General features: G+C 42.0%; 1 protein-coding gene across 3 annotated transcripts in view; it reads right to left on the bottom strand.

Annotated features, from left to right (window-relative positions):
- Positions 1 to 23,730, bottom strand: part of LOC134351410 (dynein axonemal assembly factor 5-like) — a 188,856-nt gene that overhangs the window by 15,045 nt on the left and 150,081 nt on the right. For all 3 annotated transcript variants that reach the window (XM_063057511.1, XM_063057510.1, XM_063057512.1), the window contains exons 10-12: positions 15,927 to 16,077; positions 7,663 to 7,819; positions 5,515 to 5,706 (exon numbers count right to left, since the gene is read on the bottom strand). In XM_063057511.1, coding sequence (XP_062913581.1) covers positions 5,515 to 5,706; positions 7,663 to 7,819; positions 15,927 to 16,077 — 500 coding nt within the window. The remainder of the gene's footprint in view (positions 1 to 5,514; positions 5,707 to 7,662; positions 7,820 to 15,926; positions 16,078 to 23,730) is intronic.

Genomic DNA, 23,730 nt, shown 5'->3' on the forward strand with positions numbered 1-23,730 from the left:
AAAGGGATAATAAATTAGCTATTATTGATTGGTGGAATAAACTCAATAAGACGAATGGCCTAATTCTGCTCCTATGTCTCATAGTCTTAAAGCCTTGGACTCACTGCCTTTTTTTTGTGGCTCTTTTGCATTTTGAGATTTGTTCATGCCTCACATTGTGGAATTTTGAAAGCTAAAACAAGAGCCAACTAAACCAACACAAAATGCCATGAAGTAAACTCCCCTTTAGGGTTTCAACACAACTAATTTGAAACCATACCTGTGAAAAGGAACTCTTGTTACCAAATACCTCCTGAACTGTTGCAGATTGACAAGGGATTAAAGCACTGCAGAGGGAGCTAAACCCATATACATCCTAGGGGCAGGAAGTCACTCACGGGGTTTATAAGAATGGGTTAAAGTAGGTATGAAATGACAAAGATAACAGATGCAACAGCTCTTAACATGTTCATCCTCCACAGGGAGATAAAGAAAAGAAATCTCAGCAGTCTGACCCAAATCTGACTTGTGTACCCATGAACAGTTATTTCTTTCACAATATATAAATGTTTCCACTGTGGAAGTCTAATTCAGCATTTAAAATGTGAAGTGTGTTAAATGTCTGCTTTATTGTCTGGTATGGCAGTTTAAATGTGCAGGAATGCAAGAAGCTGAAGAGAGTAGTGGACCAGCCTGATATATCACAGGCACAACACTCCCAATCATCAGTGGTATCTAAAGGAAGTGCTACCTCAAGAAGGCAATATCTATCGTCACAGATTTATATTTTATTTCTTTTTATTTAGAGAACAGTAGCAGGCCTTTCTGGCCCAACGAGTTTGCACCATCCAATTACACTCACGTGACCAGGTCTACTAACCTGCATGTCCCTGGAATGTGGGAGGGCAACTGGAAGAAACCCACACTGAAGAGCGTACAAACTCCTTACAGTCAGTGGCGGATTTTAATCTAGGTTGCTGGCACTGTAATAGCTTTACACTAACTGCTGTGCTACTGTGCTGCCCCACCATTCAGATCATGCCAACTTCCTGATGTTACCATTGGGCCGGAAATGCAGAAGCCTGAAGTCCCACACCACCAGGTTCAACAACAGTGACTTTTCTTAAATAACTTGGTTCTTGAGCCAACCAGCAAAACCCTAATGACTATGGCTTAGTAACACTATAAACTATTTGATCACTTGCACTAAATTTGATTTTGTCTTTGTTCTAATTGTGCTCTTTCTTGTAAAAATTGTGTATAATTTAATCTATGTTTTTCTTGTGAATGCTACTTATATGATGCTATGTGCCTGTGATGCAGCTGTAAATCATTTATTCCTTGCACCTGTACAGTAAATTTGACTTTGACTTTGTTTCAGATTCAGCAGACTTGTATAAATCAGGATGTTTTAACAGGCTGGGTATAGTTAACTATTCATTAACAGAAGTTTATGATTGATTATGAAAGTTGGGCTTAAGAAATTAGATACAATTCAATGACATCCCTTTTCAAGAAACAAAATCTTCATCCCGTCTGGCTAACATGATTAATTTCCCACTTAAGTAGCCTAGCCATGCTGTTAAAGGGGTATTCGGGCATGTAAACAAAGGCTGATCATCTCTGTAACAGAAGATCCTGAGAACAAAAAGTTAAAACTTCAACCTATATCTTCATTCATATTTTAGCAATAAAGCTTGTTCTCCAAAACTTGATTTTGATTACATTGTTGATGTACTTTAAAAACATTGCATGCAATTGCATGAAACTGACATTGAAAATATTATCTCAATAAATTAAAACATAGAAATATAGAAAACCTACAGCACAGTACAGGTCCACAAAGCTGTGCCAAACATGTCCTTACCTTAGAAATGACCTAGGATTACCCATAGCCCTCTATTTTTCTGAGCTCCATGTACCTATCCAGGAGTCCCTTAAAAGACCCTATCGTATCCACCTCCACCACCGTCGCCTGTAGCCCATCCATGCACTCACCACTCTCTGTGTAAATAACCTACCCTGACATTTCCTCCGTACCTACTTCCAAACACCTTAAAATTGTGCCCTCTCGTGCTAGCCATTTCAGCCCTGGGAAAAAGCCTCTGACCATCCACACGATCAATGCCTCTCATCATCTTATACACCTCTATCAGGTAACCTCTCATCCTCCGTTGCTCCAAGGAGAAAAGACCAAGTTCACTCAACCTATTCTCTTAAGGAATGCTCCCCAATCCAGGCAACATCTTTGTAAATCTTTAATCCTTGTAACTTCACTAAACAAGGAATAATGCTTTTCACCAACCTGACTTCAGATTTATATAGCCCTGTATTTACATAGCCTCAAGAATTATTACTTTTCACCCCCCAATGAAGCTGGCGCAAAATACTCAGAAGATATACGGTCGCGTAGTGGTTAGCACAATGCTTAACAGTACCAGTGACCAGGGTTCAATTCCCACCATTGCCTGTACATGACCCTGTGGTTTCTTCAGGGTGCTCCGGTTTCCTCCCACGGTCCAAAGACATTCCGGTTGGTAGGCTAAATTGTCCTATGATTAGTCTAGTATTAAATCGTGGGATTTCTGGGTGGCGGAGCTCAGAGGGCTGGAAGGGCCTGTTTCACACTGTATCTCAATAAATAAAATAAATAAATGAATAAAGATCTCAATAATAATTCATTGCTTCTCACAGTACATCAGTATTCCCAATTACTAACGTAAAAGAAGTAGTAGATATGAGAAAAACATTTTAGATCTCTAACATTGTGGCAGTACTTTCATCAGCACAGCTGCAAGGGTTCAGATTGGCAGCTCAATACCACCTTCTCTCCCAGTTTAACATAACACACATACATTTGTCTGTCTCACAAGGCTTTGCTAAAGTTTGGCGACACATGGAGATAGATAAGAAACATGATACTTTAAGGTGCAGGGATGAACATCCAAATAAAATTATTTCTTTGAGTCCACCAGAAAGATTGTTCTAGTTAATTGCAGTAAGAGAATGTCTCTCTCTGGACCAGAGGTTCTTAACCTTTTTTATGCCACGGACTCCGACCTTTAACCAAGGGATTTGTAGACCCCAGGTTGGGAAACCCTGCTCTAGACCATTAGAATTTCCTTGATTCTTTCTTCAATTAGCTTTTATTTTAAAATAATTTGACTTAATAATAGAACACAGAACATTAAAGGCTGTTTGGCCCACATTGTTGTGCCAACCATTTAACTTACTCTAAGATCAATTTAGCCCTTCCCTGCTCCTTGGCTCTCCATTTTTCTATCATCCATGTTCCTGTCTACGAGTCTCTTAAACATCCCTGATGTATCTGCTTTTACCACTGCCCCTGGCAGACAGTTCGGCACATCCACCACTCTCTGGGTAAAAACTTACCTCTGACATTTCCCTTGTACTTTCCCCAAACACCTTAAAATTATAGTCATAGTCATAGTCATACTTTATTGATCCCAAGGGAAATTGGTTTTCGTTACAGTTGCACCATAAATAATTAAATAGTAATAAAACTATAAATAATTAAATAGTAATAGGTAAATTATGCCAGGAAATAAGTCCAGGACCAGCCTATTGGCTCAGGGTGTCTGACCCTCCAAGGGAGGAGTTGTAAAGTTTGATAGCCACAGGCAGGAATGACTTCCTATGACGCTCTGTGTTGCATCTCAGTGGAATGAGTCTCTGGCTGAATGTACTCCTGTGCCCAACCAGTACATTATGTAGTGGATGGGAGACATTGTCCAAGATGGCATGCAACTTAGACAGCATCCTCTTTTCAGACCCCACCGTGAGAGAGTCCAGTTCCATCCTCACAACATCACTGGCCTTACGAATGAGTTTGTTGATTCTGTTGGTGTCTGCTACCCTCAGCCTGCTGCCCCAGCACACAACAGCATGCCCCTGGTATTGCCATTTCTACCCTGGGAAAAACATCTATCTAATTGATTTATGCTTTTCATCATCTAGTACACCTCTAATAAGCCACCTCTCATCCTACTTCGCTCCAAAGTGCAAAGTCCTAGCTCTTCAACCTGTCCTCAAAAGACATGTTCTCTAATCCAGGTAGATCAAGGTAAATCTTCTCTGCACCCTCTCTAAAGCTTCCAGGAGCTTTATCCTCCAGAAGCTTCCCTTTTGTTTATCAGCCTCCTTTATCTTTCCTTTGGATGTTTTATTTTATATTGAAACTTGCATTGCAACAGTAGTGTCCTATTACTCACATATTTCAGATATCTCGTACTGGCTGTCTTTGGAAACCATGGTGAGCAACAACAGGCAACCTGGAAGTCCTGAGCACGTGTTAAAATATTCATCAATGCAAAATAATGCAAGCATACCACAATAGAACTGAGTACGAATCATATCATCCTCAATGTTCAAGCGTTCTGAGTAAATTTATTATCAAAGTACAAGTCACCATATACAACCTGATGTTCATCTTCTTGCAGTCATTCACAGTACATACAAGAAACACAATAGCATCAATGAAGGACAACAGGACGGACAAGAAAAAACTGCACAAGACAACAAACTGTGCAAATACAAACAGAAAGAGACAAAAATAATAAATAAATAAATATTGAGAACATGAGATGAAGAGTCCTTGAAAGTGAGCCATAAATTGTGGGAACAGTTCAGTGATGGGGTGAGTGAACTTGAGTGAAGTTATCCTCTGTTCAACAGCCTGATGGTTGAAGAGGAATAACTGTTTCTGAACCTGGTGGTGTGGGTCCTGAGGCTCCTGTACCTCTTTCCTGATGGCAGCAGCAAGAAGAGAGCATGGCCTGGATGGTGGGGTCCTTGATGATGGATGCTGCTTTCCTGCAACAGTGCACCATGTAGATGCGCTCAATGGTGGGGATGGCTTTACCCTTGACGGACTGGGCTTAATCCGCTACTTTTGGTAGGCTTTTCCATTCAAGAGCATTGATGTTTCCATACCAGGCATTGATGCAACTGGTCTATATTCTTTCCACCAACATCCATAGAAGTTTGACAAATTTTAGATAACATGTTGGATCTTTGCAAACTTTTAGGAAAGTAGAGGCACTGCCGTGCTTTCTTCATAATGGCACTTATGTGCTCGGCCCAGAGTAGATCCTCTGAAATTATACAGCGAGGAATTTAAAGTTGCTGACTGACCCTCTCAACCTCTGATGTCCCGATGAGGACTGGCTCATGGACCACCGGTTTCCTCCTCCCGAAGTCAATAATCATCTCCTTGGTCTTGCTGACATTGAGTGAGGGGTTGTGGCTGTGGTATCACTCAACCACATTTTCAGTCTCCCTCCTATCTTCTGATTCATCACTAACCTTGATTTGGCCAATGACAGTGGTGTTGCTAGCAAACTTAAGTATGGCACTGGAGCTGTGCTTAACCTCACAGTCATAAGAATAACGCATGTACAGCAGGTTGATAAGCACACAGCATAATCTACTGTCTATCCAACTTAAAATGTTATAAATATCTTGGTAAAGACTGAATGGAAAAAAAAATTAAAGAACTGTATTATAAGTTCTTACCGAGAAGTACTTTTTGGATCTCACTCTCTGGATCATCCAGATGAACCAATAGTGCATGGTACAAGAACTCAATGTGACTCTTGAAAAGTGATCTGTCGTAATCATTCCCACAACATTGGAACCAAACACTCAAAGCTTTGGCAGCTGCGATACGTACTTCATCCAAACAATCATCCAACCGTTTCAGCAGCTCTAGTTAAAAAAAAAAGAAAATTAATCATTACTAGTGATGTTATGATGCCACAATCTTCAGCAATTTTAATAAAAGGAACTAATCCAGGATTTCCTTATATATTCAGCGGCCACTTTATTAGGTATATTATTATATACCTACTATAAATATATTAGGTATATTATATAAGTTTATTAGATCTACATCAATGGAGCTGTAGTGCAGCGTGTATCAAGCTTCAAATTCCTCGGTGTCCACATTTCCGAGGATCTCACCTGGTCCCTGAACTCCTCCATCCTGATCAAAAAGGCACAACAGCGCCTTTAGTTCCTGTGGAGCATCAAGAAAGCTCGCCTCTTTCCCAGGATACTGACGGACTTTTACCACTGTACCATTGAGAGCATACTCACCAACTGCATCTCAGTGTGGTATGGCAATTGTCCCGTATCGGACCGTAAAGCACTCCAGTGTGTGGTGAAAACTGCCCAGTGGATTATCGGCATCCAATTGCCGACCATTGAGAACATCTACCATAATTGCTGCCTGGGCAGGGCGAAAAGCACTATCAAGGATGCATCTCATCCTAACCATGGACTTTTTGCTCTCCACTCATCCGGTAGGTGCTACAGGAGTTTCCATTCCCGCACCAGCAGGCTCAGGAAGAGCTTCTTCCCTGAGGCTGTGACCCTGCTGAACCTCACATCACAGTGCTAAGCAGTATTGCACCCATATTGTACTGTCTCAGTACTTTTATATTTGTGTGCTGTAGCACTTGCTTTTTATTCGCAGTTATTTTGTAAATGACATTATTCTTTGCATTTATGGTCAGAGGCTAACTGCATTTCATTGGCTTTGTATCTGTACACGGCACAATGACAATAAAGTTGAATCTAATCTATATCTGCGAATAACTAATCAGTAAATCATGTGGCAGCAACTCATACATAAAAGTATGCAGACATAGTCAAGAGGTTCAGTTGATATCCAGACCAAACATCAGAATAGGGAAGATATGTGATCCAAGTGACTTTGACTGTGGAATGATTGTTGGTGCTTGACAGGGTGATTTGAGTATCTCAAAAACTGTTGATCTCCTGGGATTTTCATACAACATACTAGTCTCTAGAGTTTATAGGGAATGGTATGAAAAACAAAACAAGTCATCCAGTGAGCAGCAGTTCTGTGGGCAAAAATGCTTTGTTAATGAGATATCAGAGGAGAATGACCAGACTGGTTCAAACCGTCGGGAAGGAGACAGTAACTCAAATGACCACGCATTACAACAGTGGTGTGCAGTATAACATCTCTGAATGCACAACATATTGAACACTGAAATGGATGGGTTACAGCAGCAGAGGACATGAACATACACTCAATGGCCACTTTATCTGGTAGAGGAGATAGCAAATAAACTGGTCACTGTGTGTAGATTTTTGTGACAATATTCAAAGATATGACTTATAGGGCAACCTACACAAGCCATTATAGTTTCCTTCATTTTAAAAAGCCAGGATTTAACTAATCTGAAATATTTTTAAAAATGTCTATTTTCAGGAATACAGGAGATCCCCATTTATGGCCATTTGGGTAACAGGTCTTTGGTCTGACAGAAGTCACAAATCACTACCCAAAAATTTGAGATACAGAATAAGATTCAGTCTCACTGAATTTATATTGAAAAAACTTAAGTAAATAAAGTCTTTTTCTCCCCCAATGAATTTTTCTTATTTATTTATTCTCTCGCGATACTGCACAGTATAGTACCTCTGGCCCTTCAGACCACACTGTCTAACAACCCCCAATTTTAACCGAGCCTAATCACAGAACAATTTTCAATGACCAATTAACTTAGCAATTGGTAGGTGGGAGGAAACCAGAGTACCCGGAGAAAACCCACGTATTCCACAATAAGACATATATATCAAAATAAGCAGTGGAAAAAGAGAGCAAGATTCTGATTCTGATAAATACACCACCTGGATACAACTTATTTAGCTCCTCAGGATCCACCTGATTCCCACAAACTTTTAAAATGGCACTTATGGCACGACAAGCCAGCAGCCGACTCATTCTGGAATCTTCATCCAGGGCCGCAATCACTTTTGGCATCAAGTCTTCATATAATCCAAGGGCCTATTGAATAATTGCAAGCAAAGGAAAATTGCAGTCAACCTGATTTCTCACACAATCCTGCTAACTACAAATGAAAGTTACACACACAAAACACTGGAGGAACTCAGCAGGCCAGGCAGCATCTATGCAAAAGTGAATTTTTCAGGCTGAGACCCTTCATCAGGACTGGAAAAAAAAAGGTGAGTTCAGAGTAAGAAGGTGGAGGCAGGGGAGGAAGAAGGACAACGTGGTAGGTGATAGGTGAAACTGGGAGAGGGCCACGGATGAAGTAAAGAGTTGGGAAGTTGATTGGTGTAAGAGATAAAGGGCTGGAGAAGGGGGAATCTGATAGGAGAGGGTAGACTTAAGTTGCAATAATGTCACAAACATTGTGAAACCATGTGAAAGAAACATATCGATAAGATGAGGCTCCTTGTGGTATTACTGGCTAGACCTGGCCAGTCAGAATGGATCATTATAGCCCCTTACAATTGTAAAACACCTTGCCTGATACACCCCTTTCTCAACCATACTTACCTTCACTTTCCAAAATGCTTACTATTTAAAAAATATACTGAAAGCTATGTTAATATTCTTGTATATATTGTTACGAGAATACACATAAAATTAAGATGTTTGCTGGCCTGGGCTAGCATCAGTGGCATCAGCAGTTGGTCTGCCACCTGCCCTCAGGGGAAGGAGAGATAAGGAACAATGGAGCAGCGTCTGGAGATGTGTAATGAAGGGATGTGGGAGGAAGAGCTGTCTGGAGCGGCTCCCCCCCTTTGAACCCTGAACTGTTTGAAGTGATGGACAGGCGATACCCCAGCAGGGGGATAAAAAGGGACAGGTTCGCTAAGACAGACACACACGCCACCCGAGGTAACGAGACCCTGGAAGCGGTGCGCCTCTCACGAGTGGTGAGAAGAACCGGACAACGCACAGGGTGGAAAGGTACGATCAGCGGGAACCCGGTGTGTGTCCGCCCTTGCCTGGGTGCCGGGTTCACTGCAGAGGATCGACCGCATCTGGAGGAGGGGTCACAGTCGGTGACCTCAGGTGACATCACCAAGGACCCGCCCAAATGCTGTTTGTGAGCCATCTCGCTGGTCTGTGAGTGAAGCTGTGCTGAATGATGAGTTGTTCCTATTCTATGTCTCTCTTCCCCACCTTGTCCATCGCCATGACAACGATTACTGCGAACTGAACTACTAAACTGGACTGAACTTGGAGTCATTTTGAAATTGGTCATTTACCCCTAGACAACGATAGAGCTTGATTGATGCTGTTATCTTAATTCTGTGCACATGTGTGTTTATCATCACTGAACTGTTGCATTTATTATCCTTTCGATTACTGTGTTGCTTGTTTCTTTAATAAAACTTTCTTAGTTCTAGTACTCCAGACTCCAACTGAGTGATCCATTTCTGCTGGTTTGGCAACCCAGTTACGGGGTACGTAACAATATGAAGGTTTCTTTTATTGTTTTCTGTTCACAGGTTTGGTCCTACAGGATTGCAATTGTACTCACAGTGAAGATAAAGCTTGGTTAGCAAAATAAAAGGGGCAATTTTATACAGAAAAGCATTAAGTATATAATTTGCAACTCTACCATGGATGATTGCAAGCTGGGCTGTGAAAGGAGGTGGTTTTGGCATGGGGCTGACAATCCTATCCCATAAAAACCTAGCACTACTGGAATGCCAAAAGAAACTGCAAAGACCTCATCCTTGGGAGAGGAAGGGTCTTCGATGGGCTACACCTTGAAAGACTGAAGGAATGGCCCAGGGCAGAGGACTCCAGTGAGCTGCTGTCAGAGGCCTTTGCCCCTTTAGGGGTGATGGGCTTAAGAAGAAGAAGAAATAATTTTCAAAAAGACTTTGGAAGGGCACAAAGAAAAATTAGACTTGAGACAGTGATTGATTACACAGAGCCGATCTGTTGTAGTTAGCAAAATAAAACAGTAAAAACTGCATTAACTTCTCATTGCCTCATTAAAGCAGCCAGCATTAAATCCTGGACATTGTCTCTCTCTTCCCTCTTCCGTCGGGCAGAAGATACAAAAGCCTGAAAGCATGTACCACCAGGCTCAGGGATAGCTTCTATCCCACTGTTATAAGACTTTTAAATAATCCCCTAGTTGGATTCTTGAATTCACAATCTACCTTGTTATGATCTTGCACCTTACTCTTTACCTGCACTGCCCTTTCTCTGTAGCTGTTGTACTTCATTTTGCATTATTATTGTTTCACCATGTTCTATCTCTATGTACTGTGTAATGATCTGACCTGTATGAACAATATGCAAGAACTGTTTTTCACTGTATATGTGACATTCATAAAGTAATACAGTTCACATCATAATTAATGCTGGAGGAATTCAACAAGTCAGACAGCAGCTATGGAGAGGAATTAAGAGTTGGTGCTTCAGCCGAAATCCTTTATTTTTGCCTGAAAGACTTTATTCTTCTCCATAGATACTGCTGAGGGTTGCCAGCCATTTTGTGTTCGCTACTCTGGATTTCCAGCATTTGCAGAATATCTTTTATGTGGACCTAAAATCTTTCACATAGATCATCACAGATAATTATCAAAACGGTTCGATATCAACTTATGGTTATGAATTAATTAAATAATCTATGATGCAACTATTTTAATACAAAAATGAAATTATGGTGCTACATAAATATTAGAATGTTAATAAAACAAAAATTAATAAAATTACATCACTGAAGGTTGGGCTGATAGAGGTGTGAGCTGATGGTGTTAACCTTCAGTAATAGGAGGGTTAAGTACACAGATATCAGGTGACCAAGAGAAGAAGCAAAGGAGAAAATTCAGAGCTGTCTGGAATGTGTTGCCTGGTAGGTTGCAAAATCAGATATATTGAGGGAATTGGGTAAAAAGAAAGGCAAGCCATTGAAGGAAGAATATGGTGTTGAATTAATTGACAACTTTCACACACTGCACTGCATGGCCTCCTACTGTGCTGTATTCATTCCATGATTATGAGATATGAGGAAGAAATGTTTAAAAGAATGGTCACTGATTACTAAACTCTGCACCCAATCTAGACTTCCCTCAGATGGTTTTCTTGTAATAGTGTTTCCCCAATTCCGGTCTTTCTCAAAGGGGTTCATGTAGAGTTGATGTTTTCCCTGGCTGGAGTGTCTCAAAATAAGAAAGGAGATGAGAAAAGATTGCTTTCACCCAGACCATAATGAGTCTTTTGATTCAGTATGTATGAGGCCCATGCCTACTCAGTTACTGAATATACTAAGAAAGAAATCAATATATTGTTAGATATATTTCCATAGTTGCCTATAGTTCCATAGTTCTTTGTCTTGTGGCTGTCTGTGGGAAGACGAATCTCAGAGTTGTACACTGCATACATACTTTGATAATAAATGTACTTTGAATCCTTTGAATCAAGAGATATGTAGAAAAGTGGCCTTGTGGTTAAAGGTCAGGCATGATCTTAATTAACAGAAGCAGATTTGAACTGCCTAATGCTTCATGCTCGTAAAGCTGTGTTTATTGCTTAATCTATGCCAAGAATTTAATTAAATTGCAATGTGGTTTAGGTATCTGAATGTAACCCTACTTAAAATGTTTTCTACACTCAGGCTTTACTTTAAATGCCTTATGGTTTGCTTCACATTCAATAGATCATTATCTACACCACAGTGTAATAGAAATGTTCAAACAAGGAAGACTAATATCAAGTGATGATGATCATTTTGGACTGGTATTTCGATTCAAAATGCTTCGTTGCTATCATAAAATACATATTTCCAAACTCCTGCTCTGACAGTTGGTTCAAAGAGAAAGTAAATTTATTATCAAAGTATGCATATGTTACCATCTACCACCCTGCGATTCATTTTCTTGCAGGCTTTCACAGGAAAATAAAGAAATACAATAAAATTTATGAAAAACTGTACATAAACAAAGACTGACAAACATCCAATGTGCAAAAGAAGGCAAATTGTGCCAATAATAATAAAAGAAGTAAATAAATCATATTGAGAACATGCATCTTGAAAGTGAGCCTATAGGTTGTGGAGTCAGCTCAGCATTGAGGCGAGATGTTTTTGGGAGTGTACCATAGTAATGTTATTCTGGAATTTTCAGGGGATGGAGCAGAGAGCATGGTTTAGTGCCTGGTAGACTGTGAGTTTCATGCGAGGTTTGAAGTCTTGATCTTCAAAGACAATTTCTCGCAGACGGGCCAAGGCTGCCTGAGGTGCTAATTCATTAGCGATGCCTGTCTTCACTGAGAGGCAGCTCTGAAGAAGTGGGAAACATTCCATATTTTATGGTCAGAGAGCAGTATGGATGAGAACCTGTATCATCATCTCGAGGTAGTGTATGGTAACATACACATACTTTGATAATAAGACCATCAGACATATGAGCAGAATCAGGCCATTTAGCCCATGAAGTCTGCTCCACCATTCCATCATGGATGATCTATTAACCCTCTCAACCCCATTCTACTGCCTTCTCCATGTAAACTTTGACATCCATACTAATCAGGAATCTATCAACCTCCCTTTTAAATATACCCAATGACTTGACCTCCACAACCATCTGTGACAATGAATTCCAGAGATTCGCTCCTCTTTGGCTAAAGAAAATCCTCAACTCTGTTCTAAAGGGATTTCCTTTTATTGGGAGGCTGTGGCCTCTGGTCCTAGACTTCCCCACTACAGGAAACATCCTCTTCACGTCCACTCTATCTAGGCCTTGCTTGGTTTCCACTCACATCCCAAAAATATACCATTAGGTTTATTGATCACTGTAAATGACCTCGTGGTGTCAGTGAAATGGCAAATAAAATCCAAGGAGGTCGATGGGCATTTGGGAGGAGAAACAAGTTGCAAAGGAAGAAGAAAATTAGAAGGGAAATAGGGGAATGGGACCGATGAAATTGTTCCTAAGGTGGTGATCTAGCATGCATCCAATGGGCAGAATACCATCCTTTTGTGTTGTTTTAAGTGCAAGTATATAAGATCAGCAATCGATCTCAAATATCGGCAAACTTCTCCTGCATGCTGCATCTTGACCACTGTGGTTGGAGTGGCCTTGGTTCCTGATTGGATGCTCCTTAAGTTGAATTTTACCAATAGTTGTGTAGATGTACTCCAGCGTAAAGAAAGCTGGAGGCGAGGTGCGGCAGTGTGACAAGAATGACCAAAGGACGTGCAGGAGCAGTGACATGGTCTTTGTCTACGTAGTTCTGCACTGAGACTGGATCTAGATCGTGGAAACATTTTTGCAAACAGCCAAATCTGAGGGGTTGCTCCATAGTTCATTTCAGCAAGGTTGAAGAGGGATGTAGTTGCTGTTTGTCCTCAAACATTTCACTGGCAGATCACACCCACGCTACACATAGTCGGACAGAATCCACACTACATTTTGGGCAGTAGCTCTTTCACAAAAGGGCGGAAGCAGGTGAGGATGACCCCTGCTAAGACATTCCCTGTGGCAAGTTGAAGTGGGGTCTTTCTGTAATTACATCAATCGGACCTATCTCCTTTCTTGAAGATATTCATGATGACAGCAAATCTAAAATCCCCTGGAATGCTTTCATTTTCTTTGAGATCAGCAATAAGGTTATCAATTCATGACTGAAATTTCCTCCCACTACGTTTGAGGACCTCAACAGGCACACTATCTGTTCCTAAGGCCTTGTTGATTTTTAATTGTCTTATCAATAGGTTTTTCAATTATTTGTCAGTGAGCTCCAGCTCACTGGATACCTAAAGAATGGAGTCACATCAAGAACAGAGTCATGCCAAATTCCTCCAGCAGATGCTAACTACCTGTGCTCCTGATAAGCTCATCTCAGCTTTGCCTCTCCATGCAATGGTGCCTTTGAAATTTGCACCTTAGATGGTCCTAGCAACATGGAAGGATCCACTCATGTTAAGGCTGCCGCCATGCCATTGGATTTCCTGCACTCTTTCCGTCTATCACCTGCTCTGTAGGTCACAGGCTTTCTGCTAGACTCAGCCTTCAGGTGCCTACATGGCCATTTCTTTTTCTTTGAGGCATTCTGGAGCTTTGCATTGATGATGTTGGATTAGAGTGCAGAAGGGTTATTTTTCTAGTATTTTCCTTGTAGTTTATCTTTCCTATGTTTGCATATAATTTGTATATAATCACCTACATACATGTAATTGTTCAGTTAAATTTCCAGTGATAAAAATGTAGATGATTCTGTGCATTTCTACAACCTTCTCCGTTTTTTTGCAGCAGGTGTCACACCACTTGAATCTGGTTATTCCATACATTAATTGTTATTACTGGAATGGTGTTTATTTCTATTTTGACAATGAGAAAATCAAGTTATTTTCTTTTTTTCTTTTCCTTGTTCATTCCTTGTGGTGTATTCAGTAGTATTTTTGCCATTTCAACAGGATTTTAGTGTTTTTTTATGAGGCCGAGTTGTAGCTTGATGCTCAACCCAGCATGGATAGAAAGTGTGCAAGGAGCTGGTTGGACTTCAGCTGGGGACCATTCACCTCAAAGTCTGGTGTGGATGCCACGACACCACCAGCTGTTAGTTTGTTCTTGTAATAGTTAATATAAAGTGGGCACGTGGCCAAGTGGTTAAGGCATTGGACTAGCGACCTAACGGTCGGGAGTTCGAACCCCAGCCGAGGCAACGTGTTGTGTCATTGAGCAAGGCACTTAATCACACATTGCTCTGCGACGACACTGGTGCCAAGTTGTATGGGTCCTAATGCCCTTCCCTTGGACAACATTGGTGTTGTGGAGAGGAGAGACTTGCAGCATGGGCAACTGCTGGTCTTCCATACAACCTTGCCCAGGCCTGCGCCCTGGAGAGTGAAGACTTTCCAGGCGCAGATCCACGGTCTCGCAAGACTAACGGATGCCTTTAAAGTTAATATAATGTAACTGCTAATTTTATGTCTCATTCCTGAGTTCTGAAAAAACATAGAAAACCTACAGCACAATACAGGTCCTTTGGCCTACAAAGCTGTGCCAAGCATGTCTTTACCTTAGAAATTACCTAGGGTTACCCATAGCCCTCTATTTTTCTAAGCTCCACTTCTCTAAGAACTTCAGAATCAATATCTCCAGATCCGATATTAGTTCATAAGCTTCTGGATCTCCTGGTTAGATTATATGTGGAGGTAAGTTTTAATATTTTAATGTTTAGTGTAGGACATGGCTTAATGTGAGAATTAAACTGAAAGAGATTGTGTTCAGTGCACAAGAATTGCAGAAAATAAACCTGGCCACAGAACAATTACACAAGACCTTTCTCATAAACTTAATGCAACAGAACAACTTATTTTAAGACAACTAAAAAAAAAAATCCACTAAAAAGGACTTCTGCAATCTTCTTCCATTAGTAGAATTACAGGTGTGTGCAGGAGAGCACTTTCTAAAAAAATATGTAATTCATTCACTGTTTTTTGTAACTAAGATGTGAACGATAACACAAAACTGACAACCATATAGGAATAGATATTATTTACATACTATTTTACACAAGCATCAGAGGTTTAGAGAAGCTTTTTTTTCAAATTTTGAATCTTACAGTAATAAGAAAGGGAGGTAGAAGGTGGCGGTGGTGGAAAATTACAGGAACTTAAGACAGCAAAAATACATAAGGCAGGGCAGCAGAAAGGAAGGGAGGGGAGACAGGGAGAGGAAACATGCAAGAAGCATACCTAGCTGACCAGGAATGTAGCAATCATTAAAAATTAGAGCAAGATGAAATAAAAAGGTCCCATTAGAATCACTGACACAAGAGATTCTGCAGATGCTGGAAATCTGGAGCAACACATACAAAATGCTGGAGGAACTTCGCAAGTCAGTCCTGATGAAGGGTCTCAGCCCCCATACAGGCTGCCTGGCCTGTTGAGTTCCTCCATCGTTTTTATGTGTAGCCTCATTAGAGTCATTACCTGCTGCTTCCTACTTCGACTTATGACACAAAAATCCACACAAATGCCCGCATATTTGAAATTATTACCATGCTAACTTTGTGAAATTAATAGGGAGATCGACAAGAGCTTTGTTTGAGAATTTAATATTTTTCTGATTTTGAGCTGGCTTGTTTTAGAATCTTTGACCCTCTTGAGATTTACCTGTTCCAGTGTAATCATCTTGCTATGCAGCAGAGCCCACAGACAGGATACAGCAGTTGTGCGGACCGCAGCTGCTGTCCTCCCAGCGTGCCACAGCAGATTAGGCACCAAAATATCTCTTACAAGCGTCTCCAGGTAGCTACTGAAATGCCTGAAGCAAAACAGAAGACACTGTGGTGAGCAATGAGAAACTGAGGCAGGAGTAATAACTTGTGAATGTGGAATTTTTTAATTTTAAAGAGATGTGGGTGGGAAGGCACTGCATTTCCTCCAAAATAACATGACAAGGTGAGGTTCAGTGGGTTAGGGAGAAATTTGTCTGATTTTATTTGTACAGCTGAGTGGCTTTTCTCATTAAGAGAGAAATTAATCTTGCCAAACAGTTATATTTTGCAGGGATATAAAAGTTATTAAATATCGTCTTCCAATTTTGAGCATGCAGCTCTTCTTAGATAATTTAGTTTATTTTTTTTCTAAGTTACTCCGCAGGCTGTGAAAAGCTTATATGGAAACAGAAGGTCAGCAAGGGAGTCATCCACTGTTCTAAATTTTGGCGCTAAGAAGATATTTCAGGTTCACCAAGAGTCCAGCAAACTAGCAGTTCAGTAAAATGAACTGACACGTAGGCTCACAAAGACTATTTCTGGTATTTATCAATTCTTCTACAGATCAACAAGCATCATGCAACTTGGATGGAAGTTTATCATTTTTTGCAACCCTTTACCACGATCCAACATGAGCGATATATTCCATAATTACTTTAGGAACATTTCACATTCAGAATTCAGAATTGTTTATGGGCTGCCCCCAGCACACCCTCAGGTCTGTTGGTTATGAACACAAACAATGCATTTTACTGTGTTTCAATGTACACCCAATAAATAAATTTGAATCTTGAAACCTCCAATGTATTCCCGTTCACCCGATCTGGCACCAGTTATCTTAAAATGTCCTCTCAAGTAGCCACTTGAAACTAGACAAGGTGAAAGACCTTCCCCATTTGGATACTTCACAATATCTGGGTGATGGATATAACTAAAGACTCCATTGCAAAGCATGAAGATTTTACTCGACTTGTGGTGTCCCATACTTTTAATTACAACCATTAAGATGAACAGTTCATGTAAAAAAACCTAAAAAGTAAACAAGAAAAGCTCTTCTATTCTCCACTCTGGCTTTTTACTTCTTCTCCTCACCTGTCTATCACCTCCCCCTGGTGCCTCTCTTCCTTTCCTCTCCCCCATGGTCCACTCTTTTCCCCTATCAGATTTCTTCTTCTCCAACCCTTTGCATTTTCCACCTATCAACTCCCAGCATCTTACTTCATCCCCCTCCCCCACCAACCTTGCTTCCCCCATCACCTTCTAGCTTGCCCTCTTCCCCTTACCTCACCTTTTTATTCTAGCATCTTCCCCAATCTTGGCCTGAAATGTCAACTGTTTATTAGTTTCCATAGATGCTGCCTGGCCTGCTGAGTTCCTCCAGTATTTTGTGAGTGTGGCTCTCAACAAGGTAACTTTACAACCCCTAGTTAATGGTGCCCTATGAGGTTGAAGGGTTCACTTTTTATAATTGTGTTCCAAATAAATTGAAGTCAGGTTTAGGGTGTTCAGGGTACCCAAGACTTTTGTACAGTACTATATTTGTCAATGTGAAGCGGAGAGTGAGTTTGTAAATCTGGCGGGATAACAGAAGTAGGGAATGGCAAGGGGTGTGTGGGACAGGTGGCAGAGGAGGAGGACCAGGGGCAGACACACCCAGCCTTGTGACACAAGGTCAATTGATTCCAAACAATTGGTTTATTGATCATTACAGAATGTCTCTCTGGTGTTTCCTGCTCCTTCTCCGCTCCCCTCCCCTTTTCCAACCATGATGCCTGTCCCCCTGCTCCCTTCCTACTCTTAGTCCACAATAGAGACACATATCAAAATCAGGTTTATTTTCGCTCACATGTGATGAATTTTTTTGTGGTCGCATTACAGTGCAATACATAAAATTACTACAGTACTGTGCAAAGGTCTTAGGCATCCTAGTGATAAATATATGTGTCTTTTTTGCACAGTACTGTATATCTGTACAAGTATACATATGCACAGGTGTAATGAACAACTTACTAGTAACAGCGTCAGATAAGAAGGGCTCAGAAGAAAAACTTTTATACCATAGTGATCAGGGTTTGGTCGTTTGGTTCAAGAACAGAATAGTTGTAGAGAAGTAGCTGTTCCTCAGCCTGGTGGCAAGGAACTTCAGGCTTCTGTACCTCCTGCCCAAAGGTGGCTGTGAGTAGATGACTTGGCCCTGCTTAATGGGATCTTTGATAAGATGTTGCCTTCTTGAGGCAACACCTCCTGAAGGTACGATCACTGATGGGGAGGGATGTGCTAATGACAGTGTCCACTACTCTCTGCAGCTTCTTATGTTCCTTTGCATTCGAATTGCCATACCAAACAATGAAGCAGTCAGTATGCTTTCAACAGAACATCCTTAGAAGTTTGTTAGAGTTATTTGATGACAAGCCTTAACCTCTTAAGAAAGCAAAAATGCTGGTTTGCTTTCCTTATGGTTGAAGTGCACTTTAATGCTTGCTGTTTAACAAACCTTGTGTCGATTAATCACTATACGTGACCATGGAAGTCTCTGCCCAGGAAGCAGTAGAGGGAACCTCATTAAATACATTTAAGGCACAGTTAGATAGATTTTTGCATAGTAGGGGAATTGAGGGTCATGGGGAAAAGGCAGGTAGGTGAAACTGAGTACAGGGTCAGATCAGCCAAAAACTTATTGAATGTTGGAGGAGGTTCATTTGGCTAGGTGGCCGACTCCTGCTCCCATTCCTCATATTCCTTTAAAGAATGGGTGAAGAGAACATCTGGATGAAAACTTGATTGGTTTTATGGGTACAGGGAGGCAGAAACCATGAAATGGTGGTTCCTCTGCTGCACGGAACACATAATCACTAGGCCAAGAAAAACATATAATCATGGCTGAAAGATATGTGAGGTGGAGCTTATCTTTTGAGGGTTGGCACAGAGCACAACTTTTTTTTTAGGTTTTGATTTAAAAGATCAAATCCCTGATTGTGCACTTCTATACAGCCAGCAGCTGTTCTACATGCTTCACAATTTGATGGATGAGAACAGTAGATTAGGTGGATGGTAGAATCTTTTCTGCATGGGAGGGGAGTTCAAAACTGGGAGGGGGGTTGCATAGTTTTATGAGGAGAGGGCAAAGCTTTAAAAGGGACCTGATTGGCAATTTTTCCACACAGAGGTATGGAATGAGCTGCCAGAGGATTTGGTTGAGGCAGATACAACAGCTTCATTTAAGAGGCACTTGGTACGTGGAGAGATATGGACTGAACCCAGGAAATTGGGTGTTGCTGGGTGATCAATGTCATCAGCATGGATTTGTTGGGCCATAGAGCCTTATGTATTTATTTATGTATGTACGGGGTCTTTCTTTTTGTTAAATTTAAAAGGGCTTCTTTTGTTATGTTATACTGGGGAATGCTGAGACAGTCTCTAACTAGACAGTTGCTTGGGCTATTATAGATAGCAGGGTGCTATTAACCATTGGGTGGTCATGTATCGTTTTGTTTTCGGATACAATGCTGTATCATATGATTGTGGACGGGGTTTTTTGGGGGGAGTCGGAGGAGAGACGAGGAGGACGGTGGAGAGACAGGGAGGACAGCGGACATGCGGGGGTTTTGGGGGGGAGTCGGAGGAGAGATGGGGAGGACGGCGGACGTGCGGGGGTTTTGGCGGGGAGTCGGAGGAGAGACGGAGAGGATGGCGGACGTGCGGGGGTTTTTGGCGGGGAGTCGGAGGAGAGACGGGGAGGATGGCGGACGTGCGGGGGATTTGGCGGGGAGTCAGAGGAGAGATGGGGAGGACAGCGGACGTGTGGGGGTTTTGGCGGGGAGTCGGAGGAGAGACGGGGAGATGGAGGAGAGACGGGGAGGACGGTGGAGAGAGGGGGAGTCGGGGGAGAGACGGGGAGTTGGAGGAGAGACGGGGAGACGGAGGGGAGACGGGGAGTCGGAGGAGAGACGGGGTTTTTGACGGGGAGTCGGAGGAGAGACGAGGAGTCGGAGGAGAGATGGGGAGGACGGAGGAGAGCCGGGGAGGACGGTGGACGGGGTTTTTGGCGGGGAGTCGGAGGAGAGACGGGGAGGACAGCGGACGTGCGGAGAGGCTCCGGTTGATCACTCCGGGTGGTCGCGAGCCGTGAGTCGACAGGGTCCGGGTGGTCGTCAGGAATCGACTGAGCTCCAACGGTAGCGCATGAAGAACTTGGACTTTGATAAGTGTTGGTGCCTTTTTTCATTACTTCCTTTTCTGTATCGAATTTATATTAATGTCACAGAATTAGTAATATCTATAAAGTGTACTTGTTAAAATTTACTGGGTGTGCTGGCTGATGATTGATGCTTGGGATTGATTCGGGCGGCGACCAACCCTGTGGGGAGTGTTGAGGCGGGTGCTGGGTGGGATTTCCCCTAGACATACATGAGCCAATATAATGGAATGTTACATGTATCTATTTAGAGATGCAACATGGTAACAGGCCTTTATGGCCCAATGAGCCTGCACCACCCAATTACACCTGTGAGACCAATTAACCTACGAATCCTGTATGTCCTGGGAACGAGGGGAAGAAACCAGAGGACCTGGAGGAAACCCACATGGTCATGGGGAGAATGCACAACCTTCTTACAGACAGCAGTGGAGCTGAACCCTGGCTGATGGTACTATAATAGCATTATGCTAACCGCTATGCCACCGTGCTGCCCTAGTCTTGTCTGTACTGTATTGCTCTATGACTCCAATTAGCTGTAGATCTAATTAGATTAGAGTAGATTATGAGGACACGCAGTCCTCTTTTATTTTTATTTAGTAATGCATGCATTAAGAAATGATACAATGTTTCTCCAGAATATCATAGAAACACAAGACAAACCAACTGAAAAACTGACAAAAAACACATAATTATAACATATAGTTACAACAGTGCAAAGCAATAGCGTAATTTGATGAAGAACACACCATGGGCACGGTAAAAAGTCTCAAAGTCTCTTGAAAGTCCCATCATCTCACGCAGATGGTAGAAGGAAGAAAAAAACTCTCCCTGCCATGAGCTTCCAGTGCCGCAAACTTGCCGATGCAGCACCCTGGAAGCACCCGACCACAGCCGACTCTTGAGCCCGTCCGAAAACTCCGAGCCTCCGACCAGCCCTCCAACACCGAGCACCAAGCACCATCTCTGCCGAACGCTTTGACCCCAGCCCCGGCAACAGGCAATAGGCAAAGCCGAGGATTTGGGGCCTTCCCCTCTGGAGATTCTCGATTGCATAGTAGCAGCGGCAGTGGCGAGGGCATTTCAGAAGTTTCTCCAGGTGTTCCTCCGTGCTTCTCACGCTGTCTCCATCAAATCAGGATTATTCACGGCCCCTAGTTAACACATACGATATCATTCGGAACAGCCGCGCGCGCTGCATCGCGCCATCTTCTCCTCCCTCCTCCAGCAAGATGCCAGCTTGCTGGAAATGATCCATTTTGTGAGAGTATTGAGTTGTTTGTTTACGTTAAATAAGTTGCAAACAGAAAATGACTCAGCATATGCAGAGGTGGTTCCCCTAAGTGACCGATTACCAGGAAGTTAATGAAGGATCGTTAATCTGAAACATCATCGCTGTGACCAGCCCTTGTGTGATGCCATTTCTTGTCTTTTCTTTATCTTAAAACTTTGAGAAAAGGCACTTTGCTTCTGGAGAAAAGCATAACGAACGGCTACAACACTGGCAGCTACCTACCAGTGTGACAAACTGCCAAAGCATGACCCATTCACAAAAGGCAGGACAAATCCAATCTGGCTAATTACTGCACAATCAGTTCGCTCTCAATCAACACCCAGGTTATGGTAGAAGCGGCTACAAGTCAGGAGTGTGATGGAATACTTACCATCTGTGTGAATGAATTCAGCAGCAGCAATCACCAGTGTACAGAGAATTTTGGGTGTTTGTAACTCCCCAAAAGTGATGACACAAGTAGACAGGCACATTTTATTCCATATCTATACTTCAACCCCTAACTTTTATATCATTCCTTATTCTTTATAATTGTTGAATGTTGTTTCTTGTTGCATGGCACACCAACACACCACAGCAAATTCCTAATACATGTAAATGTATATGGTGAATAAAGTTGATCCTTGAATCCTTCATCTTTTATTAAATTTAAGCGGTGTAGATAGAATCAATAGGATCTTTTTCCTTGGGCAGGGGAGTCTAGAGCTAGAAAGGACAGGTTTAGGGTAACTGGAGACATTTAATGATGAACAGAGGGGAAAGTTTTTCCACACAGAGGGTGGTGAATATCTGGAATGAGCTGCCAGACAAGCTGGTGGAATTAGATACAATTACAATGTTTAAACGCTATTTGGATAGGTACTTGGAGCACATTTACCAGGAGTGCTGCCATATGAAAGCAACATCTATCATCAAGGACCCCACCATCCAGGCCAAGCTCTCTTCTCGCTGCTGCCATCAGGAAGGAGGTACAGGAACATTAAGTCCACACCACCAGGTTCAGGAACAGTTACATTTGACTGAAATTCTAGCCACCAGCTCAAACAGTCAACAGAAGCAGTGTGTCATCTATACAATGCATTGTAATTAATCACCCAGGCTACTCCAAAACCGCACTATACCAACCTAGAATGACAGCAGACTGCAAGTTCACTGAAACACTGCTGGCTGCAGACTTCCCCCCAGGTCACTGGATTTACACCACTACATCTTCATTGCCATCGGGTCTTAATACTGGAAATCCCAGTTCAAAACCACTGGTGGGACCCTTGTTTGTAATCTTTAATACCAGAATTCCCTGTCTATAAACACCAGTGGGACCCTTGACACCAAATGCTGGAGGAACTCAGCAGGCCAAACAGATGGAAAAAGAACATGTGGGACCCTTGTTCTTTGTGATTTTTATAAATGACGTGGATGAGGAAATGGAAGGGTGGTTTAGTAAGTTTGCAGATGAGACAAAGTTTGTCGGAGTTGAGGAAAGTGTAGAAGATTTTCGTAGGTACAATGGAATATTGACAGGATGTAGAGCTTGGCTGAGAAATTGGCAGATGGAGTAAAGTGTGAAATGATTCACTTTGGAACGTCAAACTTGAAGGCAGAGTACAGGTTCAATAGCAGGATTCTTTAACATTGCAGAGTAAAAGATTGATCCTGGGCTTCACGGAGGATTGAGTTCCAGAGCTGCAAGGTGTTCAGTTCTGAACACCTTATTACAGGAAGCATGTGGAAGCTTTCGAGAGAGCACAGAGATTTACCAGGATGTTGCCTGGATTAGAGTGCATGTCTTATGAGGATAGGTCGAGTGAAGAACAGCTTTTCTCTTTGGAGTGAAGGATGATGAGAGGTGACTTGATAGAGTGGTACATGATTAGAGTAATAGATCAAGTGGACAGCCAGAGATTTTTTTCCCACATGTGGATATAGTTAATATCAGGGGGTATAATTTTAATGTAACTGGAGATGGGGGGGTGGGTGATGTCAGAAGTACGGTTGTTCTGTTTTTTTTTTAAACACAGAGAGTGGTAGGTATGTGGAATGCACTGCCAGAGGTGTTGGTAGAGACAGATACGTTAGGGACATTTAAGAGACTCTTCGATAGGCATGTGGATGATAGAAAAATGGAGGACTATGTTGGTGGGAAGGGTTAACTCGATCTTAAAGCAGGTTATGAAGTCGGCACAACATGGTGGGCCGCAGGATGTGTACTGTGCT

The sequence above is a fragment of the Mobula hypostoma genome, chromosome 9 (genome assembly GCF_963921235.1).
Source record: "Mobula hypostoma chromosome 9, sMobHyp1.1, whole genome shotgun sequence".
NCBI lineage: Eukaryota > Metazoa > Chordata > Chondrichthyes > Myliobatiformes > Myliobatidae > Mobula > Mobula hypostoma.